At 51.1% G+C, this 20,680-nt stretch overlaps 1 protein-coding gene and 1 long non-coding RNA gene across 4 annotated transcripts in view; both read right to left on the bottom strand.

Annotated features, from left to right (window-relative positions):
• The window catches only part of Plekhm2 (pleckstrin homology and RUN domain containing M2), a 39,725-nt gene extending 19,531 nt beyond the window's left edge, over positions 1 to 20,194 (bottom strand). For 2 of the 3 annotated variants that reach the window (XM_005081088.4, XM_013121255.3), the window contains exon 1: positions 20,055 to 20,193. In XM_005081088.4, coding sequence (XP_005081145.1) covers positions 20,055 to 20,114 — 60 coding nt within the window. In that variant the 5' untranslated portion in view covers positions 20,115 to 20,193. Of the gene's footprint in view, positions 1 to 20,054 lie in introns of all 3 variants that reach the window. The other variant, XR_005881462.1, reaches the window with a different exon arrangement.
• Positions 13,237 to 20,048, bottom strand: LOC121144154. Its single transcript, XR_005881463.1, has 2 exons — positions 19,089 to 20,048; positions 13,237 to 13,585 (listed from the first exon to the last, which is right to left on the bottom strand). It is a non-coding gene; the product is annotated as an uncharacterized LOC121144154 (long non-coding RNA).
• Positions 20,195 to 20,680: the final 486 nt, after the last annotated feature.

Here is a 20,680-nt window from a genome sequence, read left to right as displayed (position 1 = left end):
CAGAGGCTCTCAGTGGGGACCCTGCACAGACAGCCCTGTGCTGGTGAGGGATGCCCAGCTTGCTTAAGAGTTGGTGCTATGAAGCTTTGGGGCAGGGCCACAGGCTGCACTTGCTGTCTGTATAAGTCAAAGGTGCGCACACACACACACACACACACAGAGACAGAGACAGAGAGAGAGACAGAGACAGAGAGACAGAGAGCCTGTTGATAATGCCTGAAGGCATTTAAAAAAGATTCTCAATCAGCCCTTTAAAAAAAAAGCTGGGCAAGCCAGGCGGTGGTGGCGCACACCTTTACTCCCAGCACTCTGGAGGCAGAAGCAGGTGGATCTCTGTGAGTTCCAGGCCAGCCTGGTCTACAGAGCGAGTTCCAGGACAGCCTCCAAAACAATACAGAGAAACCCTGCCTGGAAAAACAAAACAACAAAAATAATAAATAATAATAATCATTTATTTAATGTGTGGGTCTGCTTGGAGCTGTCCTCTGATAGACCTGATCTCCTGCTCTGCTGGCCTCTTCCTGCCAGAGGCTGACATGGGCATTGAATTCATCTGGGGAACCTGACCAGATCTAAGTGTGTGCCAGGTTCATGTTAAGTCCTATGCCAAGAAAGACACTGTTCCCTGGGCTGGAGAGAAGGACAGAAAAGGAAATGGGAAAGAGGGGAGGGGAGATCACAGATGAGGTTCCTGAAGCACCCTGGCCCAGCAGGCAGATGCAGGAGGACAAGCTTAGTCAATCAGCGTGAGGAGGCTTGGATTCTCGGGCTCATTTCTATGCAACCAGATCGGCCCCCTCCATTCCTGTCGCCTTTCCAGGGGCCCAGATGGAGAATGCAAGAACAGAGCACAGATCCCCGAGTACTGGGGTAGGGTGTAAGCTCCTGGGACAACTGTATTCTCAAGTGTTCTCTGGAAGCCGGGATGGAGACGGCTGCAGCAGCAGAGATGGATCAGTCACCCCGGGAGCATGTGCTTGCTGGAGTGAGGCCAACCATTCAACTCCCACAACAAAAATAGTCTCTCTTCTCTCCAAGCCAGAGCAAACCCAGCAGCCTGGCTGACCCGGGACAGGATTCAGTCCTGAAGGGTCTGCCTCTTCTCATGCAGGCAGCAGGAACAGGAGGAAAGCCTTCTAGAGCAGTCATGGACTAAACCCACAATGTAGCACAGCATGTTGGCAATGGCTGAAGGTGTTTGGGGTTTGGCTTTAAATGATTCCCAACTGGCTACTTAAAAACTTGTATTATTTATTTTATGCGTATGAATGCTTTATCTGTATATCTATGCACCACATTCGTGTCTGGTGTCCAAGAGAAGACAACATTGGATCCCCTGGGACCAAAGTTACAGATGGCTGTGGGCAGCCATATGGTTGCTGGGAATTAAACCAAGGTCCTCCGTAAGAGCAGGCGGTGCCCTTAACCCCTTAGCCATCTCCCCTGCCCCTGAGGGTGTTCTTGTACACTTTAGGATTACATCATACTGTCACTCCAGGGCCAAGTTATGGTCTCTCACTTTCTGACTAGGTCTCCCTCTGTAGTTCAGGCTGGCCTCAAACCCATGGTCCTCCTGCCTCAGTCATCCAAGTCTGGGATTCCGATGTGTGCCACCAACGCCTGGCCTGCTTGTCTTTAAAATTACCATTACTATTATTGACAGGGTCTTAAGGTGTAGCCCTGGCTGTCCTGGAACTCTCTCTGTAGACCAGGCTGGTTTTACACTCAGACATCTGGCTGGTCTGGCTTGGGCGAGCTGGGATTAAAGGTGTGCACCGCCGCCGCCGCCACCACCACCGCCATCACCACCGCCGCTGCCGCTGCCACCACCCAGCTTTTGATTGCTGTCTTTGTTGTTATGTACTGTTGTCCCAGTGTCTTTTTTCCCTACTGAGAAAATACTTGTTTCTACAGTCAAATCTGTCAATAATTTCCTTTAAAGGTTCTTGTTTCCCCTCCACTCCATTGCAAAAGTATCTTTTTTATTTTTATTTAAATTAAAAACAATCCCGCTTCCCAGGGAGGGTGAGGCCTCCCATGGGGATCATCAAAGGCTGTCAAATCATTTGTGGGTATCTTTTGTATTTTCAGGGTTTTATCTTACCTTGTGTATGGATGTGTCACATAGGTGTGTGGTGCATGTACTCACATAAGTGTGCGCCTACGCTCTTGCACAGAGGCCAGAGAAGTGTTGTGTGTGTGTCCTCCTCTGAGGCAGGGTCCCTCCCTGAATCTTGAGCTCACGTCTTCAAGCTGTGCTGGCAGCCAGTCAGTCCCAGCAATCCTCTTGCCTCCGATCCCAAGAGCAGTGGTGTTACAGGTGGGTGTGAGCCGTGCCCAGCTTTGTTAAGCGGGTGCTGGGATCTGAAGCCAGGCTCTTGTGTCTGCTCTGCTCAGCCCCCTTCTCAGCACCCCCCTTACCTTATTTGTTTAGAGATGCTGACAACTGGGCCCATAGCTTCTGGAGATGCTCTGTCACCAACCACCCCACTCTTGCCCTTCACCTCCCGTGTTTACTCTTGGAGCATGAAGTTAAGGGTCACGTGTATTAGTTCTGGATGGGTGACCCTTTTTCTCACGGCCCAGCCTCTTTCCACCTAATCCACAAGGCTATCCTGGAACTCACTCTGTAGACCAGGCTGGCCTCAAACTCAGAGAGCCACCTACCTCTGCCTCCTAAGTGCAGGAATTAAAGGCATGTGCCACTCTGCCAGGCTACCTGCCTTTTTTTTTTTAAAGACAGTCTCTGAATCAAGGGCTTACCAACCGGCTAAGCCAGCTGCCAGTGGGCTCCAGAGATCTGCCCGACACTGCCCCACTAGCTCTGTAATAACAATGGGAGCCGCCATGTCTCGGGTCCTCATGCTTGCAAGGCAGGGACTTCACCCTCTGAGCCACCTCCTCAGCTCCCTTTGGGCTGGTTTAGAATTTCTGTTATCTGAAGGGGGGCGCCCTGGCGCCAGTGCTACGGCCAGGCACAGATCTTGAGAAGGGCAGGAAGAAGAATGCCCAAGAGTCAATGATGCAAGAGCTCTAGGGGCTGCGTCAACAACTCAAGCTCGTACGCTGGGAGCTGGGAGCCGGTCAGCAAAGCAGGGACAAAGGTAAACAAACAGCTCAAGCGCTCTCTGTGAGCCATGGGAGGCAGCTGGCAGCCACCTCCCAGAGCTGCGGGCCTGGGAGAGCACACAGTGGGCGAGGACTTCAGACGGGACCAGCAGAAGGACATAATGAGCAGCCTGGAAGCGCAGTTGGCATCGTTTCTCCCAAATGACTCTGGTCGCCATCGATATCTGCAGATAGTGCTAATGGTGGCTATAGTCAGATCCATCACACACTGAGCGCTCGCTATGTGCACCAGGAAGGCAGCAGAGCGCATAGGAGCATGGGTGCTGGGATCAGGTGTGGGTTAGATGCTGCCTCTGTTCTCACTGGGTGACAGTGGGCAGGTTACCCATCTGCTCCAAACCTGGTTTCCTAAAGGCTTCCAGGAGGCTTCAGATAATAGTGACATCTCATTTATCAAAGAGCCAGCCAGGCAGTGATGGCATAACCCCTTAATCCTAGCACTCTGGAGGCAGAAGCAGCAGGATCTTGTGAGTTCAAGGCCATCCTGGTCTATGCAGTGAGCTCCAGGCTAGCCATGACAACACAGAGAAACCCTCCCTCAAAAAACAAAAAAACCAAAACAAACAAAAATCAAAGGGCCTCTTAAACGCTTTACAAGTGCGAGCAGCACGATGATGATGGCAGCGATGAAACTCAGACACAAGCTAATCATCGCAGCCACACCATAACTGAGGTCACAGCTAGTAACTGGCACAGTCAGATTTAAAACACAAGTATTTTCATCACGCTTGGGTCCAAAGTCCCTGAACAAATGTCATAGTTACCAGGTGTGGTGGTACACACCTGTCATCCCAGCTGAACAAATGTCCTAGTTATCAGGTGTGGTGACACACACCTGTGATCCCAGGTGAACAAATGTCCTAGTTACCAGGTGTGGTGGTGCATGCTGTCATCCCAGAGGAGGCTGAGGCAGGAATGAGATTATTTATTTATTTATTTATTTATTTATTTATTTATTTATTTATTTGTAGTGTTCTGAGTGCTTTGCCTGCATGTTCACCTGGCGGCCAGCAGAGGGCACCAGATCTCATTACAGATGGTTGTGAACCATGTGGTTGCTGAGAATTGAACTCAGGACCTCTTGAAGAGCAGTCAGTGCTCTTGACCTCTGAGCTATCTCTCTAGACCAGGAATGAGATTTTGAGGCTAGCCTAGGCTACACAGACAGCCCTTACCTCAAAAACCAACACAACGCAAACAAACTAATTCTTTTCTAATGTATTTTAGGAGCCCAAGAGAGGAAAACTCAGTGCCTTCCAGTCAGAATTTAAACACTCACCGGGCGTTGGTGGCGCACGCCTTTAATCCCAGCACTCGGGAGGCAGAGGCAGGCGGACCTCTGTAAATTCGAGACCAGCCTGGACTACCAAGCGAGTTCCAGGACAGCCTCCAAAGCCACAGAGAAACCCTGTCTCGAAAAACAAAACAAACAAACAAACAAAAAAAAGAATTTAAACACTCACAGAAGGTCTGGAGAGACAGCACAGGGGTCAAGAACACTGCCTGATTTTTCAGAGGACCTGGGCTCAGTTCCCAGCACCCACTCAGTGGCTCCTGACTGGCTGTAGCTCCAGTTCCAGGGGACTCAGCGCCCTCTTCTGGCCTTCATGAGCACCTGGCACACATGTGGTGCACATACATACATGTGAGCAAAACATTCGCACACGCAAAATAAAAACAAGTGAATCTTAAAAGTCTGTCGATTTGAGCCTGTTTCTTGGATGATGGTCAGAGAACCACTAGAAACCACTGTGACTCTCCCTCTCTGTGTTTCCTGAGTCTCACAGAGGAGCGTCCCACTTCTAGGGAGAACTCACGCTGCTGGTCAGAGGGTGTCCTTTCAGAGCTGGCAGAACACACCATTCTGTTTGTGTTATCTCTGCTGCCCAGGTGTCACAGTGACAGAATTTAGCAGGTATAACGGGGGCCGAAAGGCATATGTGGCTCTGTGTAGAGAATGATGCTGGCCCATGGCTTAAGGTCTTGGGAGGGGTGGCAAGCAGCACACAGTGTGACAGCTGAGCTGTGACAGGAGCAGTGCCTCCTAAGGTCAGTTCAGCAGAGGCCAGAAGTCACATAGTTCAATAAACACTACTATGATGGGGGATGTCCTTCCCTATGCTGTGAATACATGTTTCTCTTATTGGCTGATAAATAAAGCTGTTTTGGCTAATGGATAGGCAGAATGTAGCCAGGCAGAAAGTATAGGCAGGGCTACCAGACTATGAGAAGGCTGGGAACAGAACTGCAGAGAGTGGCCAGGAAGATGCCATGTAGCCACCAAAGGAGTAACATGCCAGAGCATTATGGAGAGCCACAGCCTCGTGGCAATACATACATAGTTTAATAGAAATGGGATAATAATTTAGAGAGAGGTAGCCAATAAGAAACCTAAGTCATAGGTCAAACAGTTAATAATTAATATAAGCCTCTGTGTGTTCATTTGGGACTAAATGGGGCTTCGGAAGAGGGACAGAAACTCCACCTACACTACTAACTACCTAGTATGTATAGATATGAAATCCACCCCAGCCCAATATAGCGGTCTGGGGCTCAAAACCAGGGCCTTGAGCAGGCTAAACAACCAGACTATCCTGAATGGGTTCCTAGCCTCGGATGCCATTCTCCACAGACATCTACAGGTCCTGGCATTCGCAACACTCACCTTCTGGTACTAGAGATAAGCTATATGCAACTATACATTCAATACAGTATCAGGGATGATAAATACTATTTTAAAGCAAAGAAGGGCATGGCATGTTGTCCGTTTTGGGCCAGGGACAATCTCTCCAAGGGTGATCACTGAGGTTTGTAGGGATCAGTGTTTGTGTCTCAGTCTGGCAAAGGTCCTGATGTGTGCACATCCGTGAGGCTGATGTAGCCGAGCTTGGGGACTGAAGATGGAAGAGGTATGAGGTGAGGCCTCAAAGGAGCCGAGGGCCGGATCACAGACAGGCCACGTGAGGGCTTCACACTTCATTTCCGGTTTGATGCAAAGCTGCTAAGGGCTTGAGCAGCGGAAGATGACTTGATCGGATGTGTGTCACAGGCTACTGTGTGGCATGTCCGGACGGCAGTATCCAAGCTGGAGGTAGAGAGCTTGGCTGGGACGGGGAACCAGGGTAGTGGCGCCAGGGTAGCTGTGGCATTGGGGGAAGTGAGAAGGGGTCAGACAGAGGAAGGATCTGAAAGCTGTGTCCAGGGGTTCATCAACGGATGAGATGCTACGTATGAGAGAAAGGAAGAGATGGCAATTCTAGGTTTCTGGTCCCAGCCACAGAATGGCCCCTTTTATAGGTCAGATGGCACTCTGCCCTAAGACACGAAGGGAGATGTCCAGGAAGTGGGGGGGGGGAAGCAGGCTGAGATGCAGGGACAGCCGTGCTGGATGCTGAGGTCAGGGAAAGGTCCTCTGGGTACTGCGAGAGACAGAGAGAGAGAGAGAGAGAGAGAGAGAGAGAGAGTGTGTGTGTGCGTGTGTGTGCGTGTGTGTGTGTGCGCGCGTGTGTACACCACCCTTTGACTAGGGGGGCTCCGCAGGGACACTCGGAGAACTTGAGAAATACAACGATGCCCAGGCCGCTTCCTGGAGCGATGCAGCCGAGTCTGCAGACGGTCCAGACACTGCCTTTCTTGCAGCATCCCCAGGAAATCCCACGCACGGCCAGCGTGCTGGGGCAAGAGCAGATGCAAAGTCGTGAGGCAGAACAACCACTAAGCAAGCGCTCCAACATGGCTGCAGCCCAGCGGCTGAGGGCGTGGGTGACACAGGATGAGGTCAGCAGGGTGGCTGGGGGTCAGAAGCCATGCGAAAGAATGTGCACAGAGAGGGCACCATGGGTTACCGGGGTCACAAGGACCTAAAAGGTTGTGATAGGAACCTTGATGAATGGCCCTGGGGTGAGGGGCAGGGAAGTTCCACTGAACATGCTTTGAGTCAACAAGGCACTATTTAAAGACTGCAATAATTGGAACTTGATACCCAGCAGATTCTTAATCTTTCTACGAGAGTCAAGGATTCTAGCGGCCCAGGCTGGCCTTAAACCTTCAGTGTAGTCCAGAATGACCTTAAATTCTGATCCTCCTGCCTCCACCTTTAGGTGCTGAGATTACAGGCCTGGTTACGCCTGGTTTATGCAGTGCTGGGGATGGAACCCAGGGCTTCATGAGTGTTAACTATGCTCTTTACCAACTGAGCTGCAAGCCAGCCCTGATGATAGTAAGGAAATTTATCACTATTTTTTGCCCCAAGACAGGGTTTCTCTGTTATAGCACTGGTTGTCCTGGAACTCGCTCTTGTAGACCAGGCTGGTCTCAAACTCACAGAGATCCGCCTGCCTCTGCCTCCCAAGTGCTGGGATTAAAGGCGTGCACCACCACCGCCCGGCTTATTACTAATTTTCAAAGGGAAGAAGAATTGTCTATAAGCAAGGTACACTGAAGTTGCTACGGATGACAAGAATATGTTCAAAATAATAGGAAATAAGACAGCCAAGAGAAAAGGCAGAGAGGAAGGGAAGGGACCAAAGAACAGAGACAACAAACACCCAAAACTCCCTTGACCGGTTTTGCTAAAAGGATAGGGGGAAACAAGTGGAACCAGAAAGACTCCATTCTGGGGACCAGGTGGGCTGGTGTGCTTGACTGTGCTTGACTGTGCTTGACTACGGGAGGATGAGAAAGTTCCATCAGGAGAAACTGAAAAGGGGCTGGAGAGATGTCTCGGTGATTAGGAGCACTGGCTGCTCTTCCAGAGGACCTGGGTTCAATTCACAGAACCCATCGGGCGACTCACAACTGTCTATAACTTCAGCTCCAGGGGAGCCAACCTCCCTATTCTGGCCTCTGCAGGCACCTGTACACACATGCCATACACTCACACAGACACACATAGGCAAAACAATGCCAAAAACCAAGATCAGCTGGACCACAGAGGGACTGAATACTATACTATTTTGTAAAGCAGCCCTTTTTAAGGCTGCCTGTTCCCAGACTACAGCCTGGACTGGCTAAGCTGATACTGTCTTCTACTTTTGGGGGGTGTGTTCAGACACCAGGCCCAGGGAGAGCTCTCTTGGTTCATCCTAGACTCCCTTAAAGCCACGAAGATGCACTCCTTGAGTACCCTGGGGAGACTGGTCATCACATGACTGAAGCAGCCCGTGACTTGGTGACTTCGGGAAACCCGTGGGTGGCACTCACAACAGAGCCAAGAGCTGTCTGAGCCAGAGCATTCTGATCAGGGCGGGTCCCACTCTGTTCTGAGACCTCTCCTATAGACAAGTGACAACACTGAATCCCATGACAGGTTCTTTGCAACCTTTCTGGATTGGTCCCTAACAGATAACTTATAGGTGGCTGTGTAAGATCATAAATGGGCCAGTGCAAAGATGGGGGCAGGCAACCTCTTTCCGAGGGCCACAAAGCTGTCCAGACTGACGGAGATATCCAGGTCCTAACTCTGTCACTGATAGGCTGTCCTGACGGAAAGGTGAGTCACGCTCTTGTCTTCACAGAGCAGGATAACCCCCCCCCCCCCCCGCTTCAACATCAGGTGAGTGTACAAGGCTGTACAAAGGCTGTTCTAATCGCCTGGCTGCTAGGAGGACCCAGGGCAGCACCTGCCAGTCACCAGGCACACTGGTCCCTAAACCTGCCCCATCCTTTGTCTGCCTCATTCCTGCTCACTCAGAGAGGGTACAAACCTACAAATATAAAAGAAACAGCCTGGCAACGTGGAAGGCACATCTCTCTTCTGTTGCCAGGGGCAGAGGTTACCCAGTAACAGCAGCCTCCCTGTTGGCCCCCAAGAGAGCACACATATTCAGATGGCCGACTGCCAAGGAAGCTCAGGACTCCAGGATCAGAAGCAAAGGAAATAATACAGTCGAAGGCAGCCATGCTTAAATGAGCTCAAATGAATGTCAGAGCAGATGGAGCAATCCTCAGGGGCACTCCGGATACACGTGAAACTTCCCTCACTCGGCACTGTTGCAGGCATGTGAGCAACTGTGTGTCCAAGGAGTGACAGGGAAATGCCTGCCTTGCGGTTTGGAATTCTACTCCAGGTATGGTCACTGACTGGACAGAGCGCAGGACTTTGTGTGTGTGTAGTTTTGAGTCAGGGTGCCTCGCTGTGTAGCCCAGGCTAGCCTCAGGTTTGCAATCTTCCTGCCTCAGCCTGTCAAGTGCTGGGATTACCATGTGTACAAGCCCTCTGGGAGTTTTTACACACGCTTGCTCTTTCCGAACCACACCACACCGTTTATCATCTTGGAAATCGGAGGTCCTCACATTCAGATCCCTAAACTTCTCTGTGCAACCAGCGACAGATGGAGAAGAGCCAGTGTGACTGTCCCTTCAGGAGGGCCTCCATAAATCCAGTCCTTTTGAAACTTTTTGTCTTGAAACACACACAGCCTTAATATGTGGAGCTCTGAATAAGAATGGCCCCCACAGGCTCATAGATTTGAAAGTTTGGTCACCAGGAAGTGGAACTACTTGAAAGGATTAGGAGGTGTGGCCTTTTGGAGAAAGTGTGCCACAGGGGGTGAGCTCTGAGGGTTCAAGTCCATGCCAGGTCACCACCGCCCCCCACGCTTATGGATCAGGATATAACTCTTAGTTACTTCTCCAGTGCCCTGCCTGCAGCCATGCTCCCTATCATGATGACAATGAACTAAGACTCTGAAACTGTAAGCAAGCCCCCCAAAATGCTTTCCTTTTTAAGAGTTGCCTTAGTCTTTGTGCAATAGAACACTGACTAATACAATATGTTACCCAGGCTGGCCTTGAACTTGAGATCCTCCTGCCTCAGTTTCCCAAAAAGATGACATTGCAAACTTCTGCAACCAGGCCAGGCTTAATACTGATTATCTTCAGGAACAGATGCCAGAGACTTGAAAGGAAAGGCTGGTACCTATCACCTAGTCCCTCAAAAACAGATACTTAGGTGTATATAGTAAAAATACACAAATACGGTAACCAGGTTGCAGTTTTTCTTTTTCTTCTTTTTTTTTTTTTTTGGTTTTTCGAGACAGGGTTTCTCTGTATTGTCTTGGAGGCTGTCCTGGAACTCGCTTGGTAGACCAGGCTGGCCTCGAACTCACAGAGATCCGCCTGCCTCTGCCTCCCAAGTGCTGGGATTAAAGGTGTGCGCCACCAACGCCCGGCTCAGGTTGCAGTTTTTCAATGAAGCGTCAAGTAGCCAAGGACGATCTTCAACTTCCGATCCTCCTGCCTCAGCTTCCTAACTGTTGAAGTTAGAGGATTTATACCATCATGGTGATCACAACCCAAGCCTTGTGCATGCTAAGCAGGCATCCTGTCAAGTGGGCTGCATCCCTAGTGCCACCGAGCTCCTTGGGAACAATAATGCCTGTGTCACCAGATCCAAGGAGCAGACCACCACTGCCAATAGCATTTCTGGGGAGAGTCCCCAGCAGGGTCTCAGTCAGGACCGGATGCTCTGACATCCAAGTGTTTCTGAAACAACCATCTGGCCACCAGCAGTTTCCCACGGCCTCATTAAGAATGCCCTGTGCAGGATGGCATGTGAGGGGGAGACCCAGAGAGTGGGGTCGGTGTGTGGCAGCTGACAAAGCAGAAACGCACCGAAAGTCAGAAAAATAACCACTGGGCCAGGGCCCTCATTGTATGGCTGAGGAAGGCAAAGGCACTTCCCATACCACCTGGCCACACGTGCTGAGAGCCCAGAGGCGGCTTCCTGGCTTCCATCCCACCTGAGATGAAGCACAGGTTTCCAGGGGCTCAGTAGCCCGGACCACAGTGCTGGGAATGCTCTAATTCCTTCCTTGACAGCACTAGCTTCCAGGTCCCAGCTGTCTGCAGCTCCACCAACACCTGCATCGCTGCTGACTCTGTCTCCTAGTTTTACATCTCTACCCTACGGCACTATGCACCTCACCCTGAATCAGATTTCCAGTGACACCCAGTTATAAAGGGCCTTGAAGCTGGGGAGCACAAAAGTCACCCCACATGAGAACCAGGGAGAGACTCTGAGATGCACATGTGGCGAGTCCTGCTTCCTCATGGGCACGACATTCCTGTCCTGAGCTGATGTCTCTGGGGCGCAGTCACCCCGAGTTCCCCAGGTGTCCTAAAGAGTCTGTTTGCCATGGCCGGCATTGTCCTAGAGTCAATGTTGGCACAATTAAAGCTGCGTGGATGAGGGGCACACCCCTTTAATCCCAGCACTTAGGAGGCAGAGGTCATCCAGTCTACAGAGTGAGTTCCCAGGACAGCCAGGACTACACAGAGAGAGCCTATTTCAAAAAAAAAAAAAAAAAAAAAAAAAAAAAGCACTGTTGCACTGTTTTCTCTTCCAGGACCTGGGTTAGGATCAACATGATGACCCACAAATATCTGTAACTCTAGTTCCAGGAGATTCCACGTCCCCTTCTGGCCCCTTTGAGCACCAGGTACGTGCAGGCAAAACACCCATACATACAAAATTAAGCTTTTTAAAAGCTCTTAAGGGTCAACAAAAAGGTTTAGCAGGTAAACTGCATGCTCCCAAGACTGACGACCCGAGTTCAGTCTCTCGGTTCCACACAATATAGAGAGAGCACTGAGTGTCAAAAGTTGTCCTCTGATCTCCAGCGCACAGTAGCATGATTGTCCCCACAAGTAATTACAGATAATTGTGGTGGTTTGAATGTAACCGGCTCCCTTGAGCTCATAAGGAGCGGCACTGTTAGGAGGCGTGGCTTTGTTGGAGTGGGCGTGGCCTTGTTGGAGGAAGTGTGTCACTGTGGGGGTGGGCTTTTGAGGTCTCCTATGCTCACACTGTACCCAGTTCACAGTTCACTTCCTCTTGTCTGTGGATCAACGTGTGGAACTCAACTCCCTCTCCAGCTCCATGTCTGCCTGCAAGTTGCCATGTCCACCATGATGACAATGGACTCGACCTCTGAAACTGTGAGCCAGCCCAGTTATGGTGGCGCACATCTTTAATCCCAGTGCTGGAGGCAGAGGCAGAGGCAGGCAGATCTGTGTGAGGTCAAGGCCAGCCTGTCTCGGAAAAACAAAACAAAACAAACAAAAAGAGAATTGCCATGATCGTGGTGTCTCTTTACAACAATAGAAACCCAAACTAAGACAATAATTTTAAAAATTGTATTCTTTTAAAAAATATTTTGTGGAGGGCTGGGCGTTGGTGGCACACGCCTTTAATCCCAGCACTCGGGAGGCAGAGGCAGGCGGATCTCTGTGAGTTCGAGGTCAGCCTGGTCTACAGAGTGAGTTCCAGGGCAGCCTCCAAAACAATACAGAGAAACCCTGTCTCGAAAAACCAAAACAACAACAAAAAAAATATTTTGTGGATAAGTTGTTTTACCTGCACTTGTATATATAGCCATATCATACCTAAAGTCTGGAGAAGCCAGAGAGGGCATCAGCTCCCCGAGAACTGGTGTTACAGATGGTTGTGAGCTATTATGTGCGCACTGGGAACCAAACCTGAGCCGTCTACAAGAGCAGCCAGCTCTCTTAACAGCTGAGCCGTCTCTCCAGCCCTAAAAACATTTTTTAAGTACTTAGCTACTTCTCCTTCAAGGAAGGAGATTGCCCAAACCTCAGAGTCCTACTTCTACCTTGGGAACCAGCCTTGACCCCTTTTTGGAGGAACCAAGGCTGCCTTTCAGAGTGGGGAGAAAAAACTGCCAAGAGCCCTGGGCAAACATTGGAGGCCCAGAAGGCAGGCGGGCCTGAGAGCACACACTGCGCAGGACTCTACTCCATTCTTCTAGGCTGGCAGGCGCTGGCAGAAACCCTGCCTGTTTCCTCAGAGTCACCAGTGCTGTGTGCCAGGCTGATGTGGGGGAGGGGTTTCTCCAAGCCTCTGGGTTCTCATTCAGTTCTCCTTTCCAATCTCCACTGAGCCTACATGACCTCATGAGTGCTTCCCCCACCCAGGCAGTGTGTCGCCAGAGGAAAATGGCCACCAAGGTCACTGCCTAAATGCAGTGATAATCTGGAGGACATGGCGGAGACCTCTGCCTCCAGTCCAAGGCCCCGGCAATGCCATGGTCTAGTCAGACACGTTACAGGCTGAAAACACCAACACAGGAGCGAGGAAGCCCGAGCTACAAATCGTGATTCTTTAAGAATAGGAGAGCGGGTTTGAGGTACACATCCATCACTGTAATCATGATTCTTTAAGAATAGGAGAGCGGCCGGGCGGTGGTGGCGCACGCCTTTAATCCCAGCACTCGGGAGGCAGAAAGAGGCAGGTGGATCTTTGTGAGTTCAAGGCCAGGCTGGACCGATAGCCTCCGAAACAATACAGGGAAACCCTGTCTGGCCACTGTGTGGTGTTACTGACGGGACAGGTGTGGAGACAGGAGCTTGGTCTGAGAAGGTTAAATGCAGGGGATCCATCTGTGGATCCCTTCTTCCTTTCAGCAGGTTTGGCGGCTTCGAGTCTCAGCAGCCTCTAAACACACAAAACGAAGAGCTTGAATGAGGCTGGGGGATGTGGCTCAACGGGCAGGGATCCACCCCCAGAACACTTAAACCGGGTGAGGTGCTCCATGCGTAGACAGGGGGTCAGAAGTTCAAAGTCATCCTTGGCTACGTAGTGAGTTCAAGGCTCACGGCCAACAAGGACTTCATGAGACCATCTAAGGACAAAAGCGAAGAACCTGAGCTAAAACTGGTCGGTGACCCATGACTTCCAAAAACTCCTAAGGTGGGGATCTTGTGGGTTTCAAATGCGCACAGTCCCTTCCTTGTTCTCCCTGGCTATGGGCTACTTTGTCTTAGTTCCCACTACTAAACAGCCGGCTGGGGAAGAGAACAGACTGCAGGAAACACATGCATTCTTCCCTGTGTGCTCCTGCAATGTTTAACATTCACAAGCAAGAGGAGAAGATAAATCACAGATACGGAAGATGGAGGAGACCGAAGCAGGGCCACCTGGCTAGAGGGCAGGGGACGCGCTCAGGTCCCCAGGTGAAACATCACTCTCCCGTCTCACATTCAAGACATTCACTCACACACAGGAGGCAGCCAGAAGGATGAGCGGGAGGACGGCCTGGCAAGGAGCATCCACTCACTAACCAGAACTGCTGCCTAGGCTGGACCAGAAGGCCAGTTCCAGGTAATGGCTATTCTATCCACACTGCAGGACAGGTTCCAACCGCCATGCTGGGGAGCCCCACTGCCGACCAGAGAGGCCACCTGGGAGAACTGTGCAGCAGACAGGAGGGCCCCAGTGTTTCCAGTGGAAATGGAGCACTGTCAGTGATGAATCGTGAGGCAGAGACAAGCACTACCCAGGAGATGATCTGCCTCGAAGAGGCCAGGATGGACAAGGCCTCAAGTGTTCTGTGACAGGGTGGGAAGGACCACAATGTCACGCGGCTTCAAATAGAAACCTGCTGTCACAGAAGCGTCACATAAAAAGGGAAGTATGTTGTAAGCCGCTGGGCAGGGTTCAGGAAAAGCAGGGAACACTTGTCTCACATTTGTCCCTGGGCCTCATGGGGTGACCTCCAGGGTCAGAGCCTGCGCACACACTATGCGATTCCTGCCTGGAGGTCCTGGGGTCCTCCACAGCCTCTTCTGCAACCAAAGAGAAAGAGCCACGGCCAGAACCACGATTCAGCAGAAGGGAGAGGGAAGCCCCTTGCTTTGGAAAATGTGTGTGTGGCTATTATGTTATTTAGCTCTTCACCCGGGGGTTTCTAGAACATTTTCCCTGGAAGCAGACAGAACCAAACTATTGATCTAAAGCAGCAGGCCAGGACTGTTACTCATTTTCAGTGCGCTAGCAGGGTGAAGCTATCTGAAGGGGTTGAAAAGTAGGGAAAGGCCAGATTCGACAGCACACGCCTTTAATCCCAGCACTTGGGAGGTGGAGATAGGTGGATCTCTGTGAGTTCAAGAATGAATACCAGGACAGCCAGGGTAACATAGAAAGAAACCTGTCTAAAAAAACATAGAAAATCGGGGAAAAGCTCACTCTTCTGGGCAGCCTCTGTGGCAGCAATGCTCAGCTGGGCTGGGCAACAGCTGCAGAGTGGTCGTTGGAGTCCCCTGAAGTCTGGGGGCCTAGGGGAGGGGCCTCAGGTCGATGGCACCCATGTGCTGGAAACAGACCGTCTCTGAGCTTCATTTAGCAGGCAGCAGAGTCTACCTCAAACCAAGCGGGTGAAGAAGCAGGCCAGACAAGCAGCCACTGTGCTACCATCGATGTATTATGAATTAATTTGCCCTGTTCAAGGAGGAGACACAGGACAGTTACTTTTCATTACACACTTGAGATAGCTGGGACTTTATTATTAATAAAAACAATAATCATGATAATTTTGAAGGTAGGGTATAGGCTAGTTTTAATTTCATGGCAGTTTTCCTGTCCTAACCTGCCCACTGCTGACTATTTGTGTTTTTATTGTTTAATTTTTTTCCTTTTTTTTTTTTTTAGTCTTGTTTTGATTTTTGAAACAGAGTCTCATGTAGGCCAGGCTGACTCTGAACTCTCAATGTAGCCAAGGATGATCTTGAATTTTGGATCCTCCTGTTTTTACTTCCTGGTGTTGGGATTAAAGGGGTGCCCTCTTCCACATAGTTCTGGGGATCTAGTCCAGGACTTTATGCATGCTAGGCAAGCAGCCTACCATTGAGCTACACCACCAGTCCATATCTGTGTTTTCAGGGGGTGTTTGGTGCATATGTGTGTGGTATGGTACATCTGTGGTGCATGTTTTGTGGTGTGTGTGGTGCATGTATATGTTGATGCATGTGGTGTGTGTGTGTGTGGTTCTTGTATGTGTGATACATATGTATGAGAGAGAGAGAGAGTGGAATGTGTGTGTGTGTGGTGCATGTATGTGTGGTAGATATGTATGTGTGTGTGTATGGTGCATGTGCTGTGTGTGTGGTATGGTATATGTGTCTGTGGTGCATGTTTGTGTGGTATGTATGGTGCACATGTGTAGTGTGGTGCATGTGGTGTGTGGGGTGTGTGTGTGGTACATGTGTATGTTTTCAGAACATGTTATTTAGCACAGTGTCACAGGCCTGTAATGCCAGGGAGGTGCTGTTACAGGAGGTTGGCCTCCTAGAATACAGTGAGTTTCAGGCCAGCTCTTCTCTCTTCCTAACTCAAGAAAATACTTTTCTTAGAATAATTCTTTCTTTTCTCCTTCAGGAGCGATCCTTGCTGAAGCTAACCTCTTTATCATACTCTGCCGTAGGCCCATGCAGCACTGGATAGAATCTGAAATGGGCTTAGATAAGATTTGACTAAATACTCCACATCTTTTTGTTTTTGTTTTTGTTTTTCAAGACAGGGTTTCTCTGTATTGTTTTGAAGGCTGTCCTGGAACTTGCTCTGTAGACCAGGCTGGCCTCAAACTTAGAGATCTGCCTGCCTCTGCCTCCCGAGTGCTGGGATTAAAGGCGTGCGCCACCACCACCACCCAGCTTAACACTATACATCTTTTACTGTAAAGTTGCTTCCATGTGGATGCACCTTCCTATGGCTTAGGACAGTGGTTCTCAACCTTCCAAATGCTTCAACCCTTTAATACATTTTGGTGATCCTCCTCAACCATAAAAGTATTTCGTTGCTACTTCATAACTGTAATTCTGCTACTGTTATGAATCATAATGGAGACATCTACTATGCAACCTGTGAGTGGGCTGACCCACAAGTTGTGAACTGCTGGCCTAGAGAGAGGACCAAGGGAAGGTACTCAAGAAACTAAATATGTTTCACCACCATGTGATTCACGGTGCCACGTTCACCCCACAAACCTGACTAACATAGAGACGCTGTTCAATGCACACTGGGCCACTACAGGCCTGGTCACATCCTGAAAATGCTCCCCAGCCCACCTTGGCAGGGACTTTTCTGGGTATACCCACATGTCCATATATAAACTGCTGCCTGTGGGCCAGAATGTAGCCTACCTACATATTTGTATAAAGGCTTACTGAAATGCAGCCTCACCCGTAAGCTGGTTGCTTTGGAGCAAAAAAAGGAAAGAACTGGGTAATTTCAGAGAAGACTAAACAGCCTGAAAATATTCGTCACCTGATCCTTCAGGAAGTTCACAGGAAACAGGTCACGGTGCCCCAGGTCTATAACTGTAGCTATTTTGGAAGCTAAGGCAAGAAGACACAAGTTCAAGGGCAGCCTGGGCAATTTAGTTTGAGCCTGTCTCAGAAAGGGAACACTCAGGATACAGCTCAGAGGGTAGCGCATCTGCCCAGCATCCAAGAGGCCCTGGGTTCAATACCCAGCCACCCACAAAGCAGGGTGTGGTGATGCCCGCATGTAATTCCAGCACTAGGGAGGGGGAAATCAAAAGTCCTCAGAGATCATTTTTGTCAGCCTGGGCTATCTAAAAAGTTTAAGGCAAAGTAAAATAATGAAATTAAAAAGGGCTGTGGCCATGGGTCATGGTAGAGAGCTTATAGAGCATGCACCAGGCCCTACACCCCAGCCCCACCACAGGGGAAAAAGACAAGAAACGCTACAAGTCTCAATGGCCGCCCAGATAGTATTTTGGTCTAGGCATGTGGTGCCTACCACACATTGCATTATCGTATGGAACTCAGTTCCCATTATAGTATCAGGAGCAGAGTCTGACTGGTGAGGTCAACAGAGGCTTCATTGTCTGCTAGGGTCCTTATGCCCAATGACAAATCCCGAACCCAGAGCCTGTGTGCCAGGCTGTATGGCTTTTCCAAGGTGCACATTCTAGCCTCATGTCAGAGCCCTAGATACTTTTGAGATTGGCCCGTTTCCCGTTGTCCTCAGAAGACTACCTAAGGGTCCCACTTCTTTGGGGGAAGTTCCTTCTAGCCCGAACGCCTACTTCTCTCTTTCTGAGAATTCCAGCACTTTGTCAAGGCTTAGTTAAGGCCTTCCTCTCTCAACCAACACAGAGTCTTTTGGAAGACCACAGTTGCTGCTTGAAAGGTTTATTTTCATTATTTTTGTCAACGTGCGTCTCTGTGGGTGGGTATGCGCACACAGCGCAGGTGCCCGAGAAAGACAGAAGAGGGGGTTGGGTCCCGTGGAGTCACAGGCGGTAGCGAGCTGCCCAATGTGGGTGGTGGGGTCCCAGCTCAGGTCCTCTGGAAAAGCTGCCAGTGCTCTTAGCCATCCAGCAATTTAAGTCTCTCTTTCTATCATGAGTTGTGGGGATTGAACCCAGGCCCTACAGTTTGCATACCAGCTCACGCTTGCAAGCGCCTTTACCGGTTACACCATCTCACCGGGCCTGCCACTGCTGGTGCTTACAGCACAGATGAGACAAGCCTGCAGAAGCTCGGCGTCTCCTGTGGGAGCCGAACTCGTTTCCTTGCTGTCCTGAGGTGGAATCTCACTGCACGGCTGCAGCTGCCTTCAAACCACGTAGCCCTGACTAACATCCTGACTCACAGTAAGTCTTCACAGTAAGTCTTCTAGAAACAGAACCTTTTTATTCTTTCTTTTTTTCACTATGTAGCTCTGGCTGTCCTGGAACTTACTGTGTAGACCAGGCTGGCCTCAGGCTCATAGAAAGCAGCCTGCCTCTGCCTCTGCCTCTGCCTCTGCCTCTGCCTCTGCCTCTGCCTCTGCCTCCCGAGTGCTGGACAAAGGCATGCAGTCACTATGCCCAGCTAGAAGCAGAAAGAGCCTTAAAGGAGGCAACGCATAGTGGTGCGCACCTTTAATCCCAGCACTGGGGAGGCAGAGGCAAGTGGATCTCTGTGAGTTCAAGGCCAGCCTGGTCTACAGAGCAAGTTCCAGGCCAGCCTTCAAAGCCACAGAGAAACCCTGTCTCGAAAACCAAAAAAAGAAAAAAGAAAGTAAGAGAGAGGGGGGAAGGAGGGAGGGAGGAAGAAAATAAAAGAAAAGCAAAAGTAAGAAGAGGCCCAGAGAGATGGCTCAGTGGGTAAGGGCCTTGACTGACAACCTGAGTTTGATTCCTTGAACTCACATAGTGGGAGAGAATCAATTCTCGAAAGTCATCCTCTGACCTCCTCTCTCACCTGGCACGTATATGAAATAAAAGAGCAGAAAAGGAAAGCCAGTTAAATCTTTTCAAATTAGACAAGGCAAGAGTTCAAATAGTAAAAACTATACAGGTAGAAATAAATCTATTCTCATTGCCCACGTACAGTTTTCCGAGAGTACGAATTCTACCACCTAGCTTGGGACCCTTCTTGGTTTGTGATTCCTACTCCTACTTTTTGTTTCTGAGACAGGGTCTCACTATGTAGTCCAGGCTAGCCTGGGTCTCAGGATTCTGCTTTGGCCTCCTGAGTGCTGGGATGACAGACATGTACCACCACACCCAACCTTGTGAGACTGGTCCGTCTCCTCGTCCAGTCCATGTGCATGCCCTTGAGAGGTAGTCATTTCTACCCGGAATTGGAGCAGTGACCAATAGGCACAAGCCCCAACGCAAAGTATCCTAGTGTCACTCCGTCTACGGCTCACTATCCAAAAATACAATCCCAGGCACTTCAGGTCCTCAATCAGAACTCTGCAACCAGCTTTTTCCAAACTGCCATCCTGGAGTAGAATGTCCTGGGGACTCCCCAGCACGCTGAGCACAGCCGACTTGATCAGCAAGTGCTGGTCCTCGGTCTCTGACCTGAGGAAGGATGGATGCAGCGGGTTCCTTAGGGATGCTCTCTGTGCCGGGTCCTCCCCGGAGCCTTCCCGAGGTGTCACCGGCCCCTCTCGGGTAGGCAAGGCCGGGTCGGGCACCGGGGAGTTCCGAAGACGCTGACCTCAACTTTGTTTTTTTAAAAATAGCTCGGAGGCCGCGGCGCTCCCAGGAGCCGCCCGCTTCCCCTGGAGGGCTCGGGGTGGCCGGGAGGACGGTGACCCGCGATCCCAGCCACAGAGGCAAGCGACGGGGACCGGGGAGGGTCCCGGGCCGAAGGAGGCCGCTCACCTTCTTCACCGACAGGGAGATGTTCTCCAGGATTCGGTCCTTCACCTCCCGCGGCTCCATGGCTCCGCCACCGCCGCCCCGTCGCCGCTTCCCCCGCCGGGCGCCCGGGGCCGCCGCCAACCGCTGCCGCCGGCCGTGCGGGGGCTCCGTCGTGCCGGCCGCGGGCCCCGGCGCCCGCCGCCCTCGCCTCGCCTTGCCCGGGCCTCGCTCCGCCGCCCCCGGCGCCTCCCGAGCGCGGAGCCGGGAAGGAGACGCGGGCTGTGCGCGGCGGCAGGAACTGATGTCAGGCGGGGCGGCGCCAGCACCGGCCGGGAGGGACGGCGGGGTCCGGGCGGGCCCGCCTCCTCCGAGACCCGGGCCGGCGGAGACCGGGGGCTGCGGGGGCCTGTGAACTCCTAGACTCGGGGACTCAGGGATCCGGGGTCGCGGAGGCTCCTGGAGACCCGGGGGACTCGGACGGGACCACACAGACCCGGGGACTCACGCGGCCCGGACCACACAGACGCGGGACCTCATAGAGCCGGCACCGCATAGACCGGGGAACTCATGGACCCGGCACCGCTGACACTCGGACCTCAAACACCCTGGGACTCGGAGACCTTGTCATCCCCCTCCCCCCCACTCAC

The sequence above is a fragment of the Mesocricetus auratus genome, unplaced genomic scaffold (assembly GCF_017639785.1).
Source record: "Mesocricetus auratus isolate SY011 unplaced genomic scaffold, BCM_Maur_2.0 Super-Scaffold_100014, whole genome shotgun sequence".
NCBI classification, from domain to species: Eukaryota; Metazoa; Chordata; class Mammalia; order Rodentia; family Cricetidae; genus Mesocricetus; species Mesocricetus auratus.
Note: the sequence above shows the minus strand (reverse complement) of the source record. Positions and strands in the feature narration are given on the sequence as shown.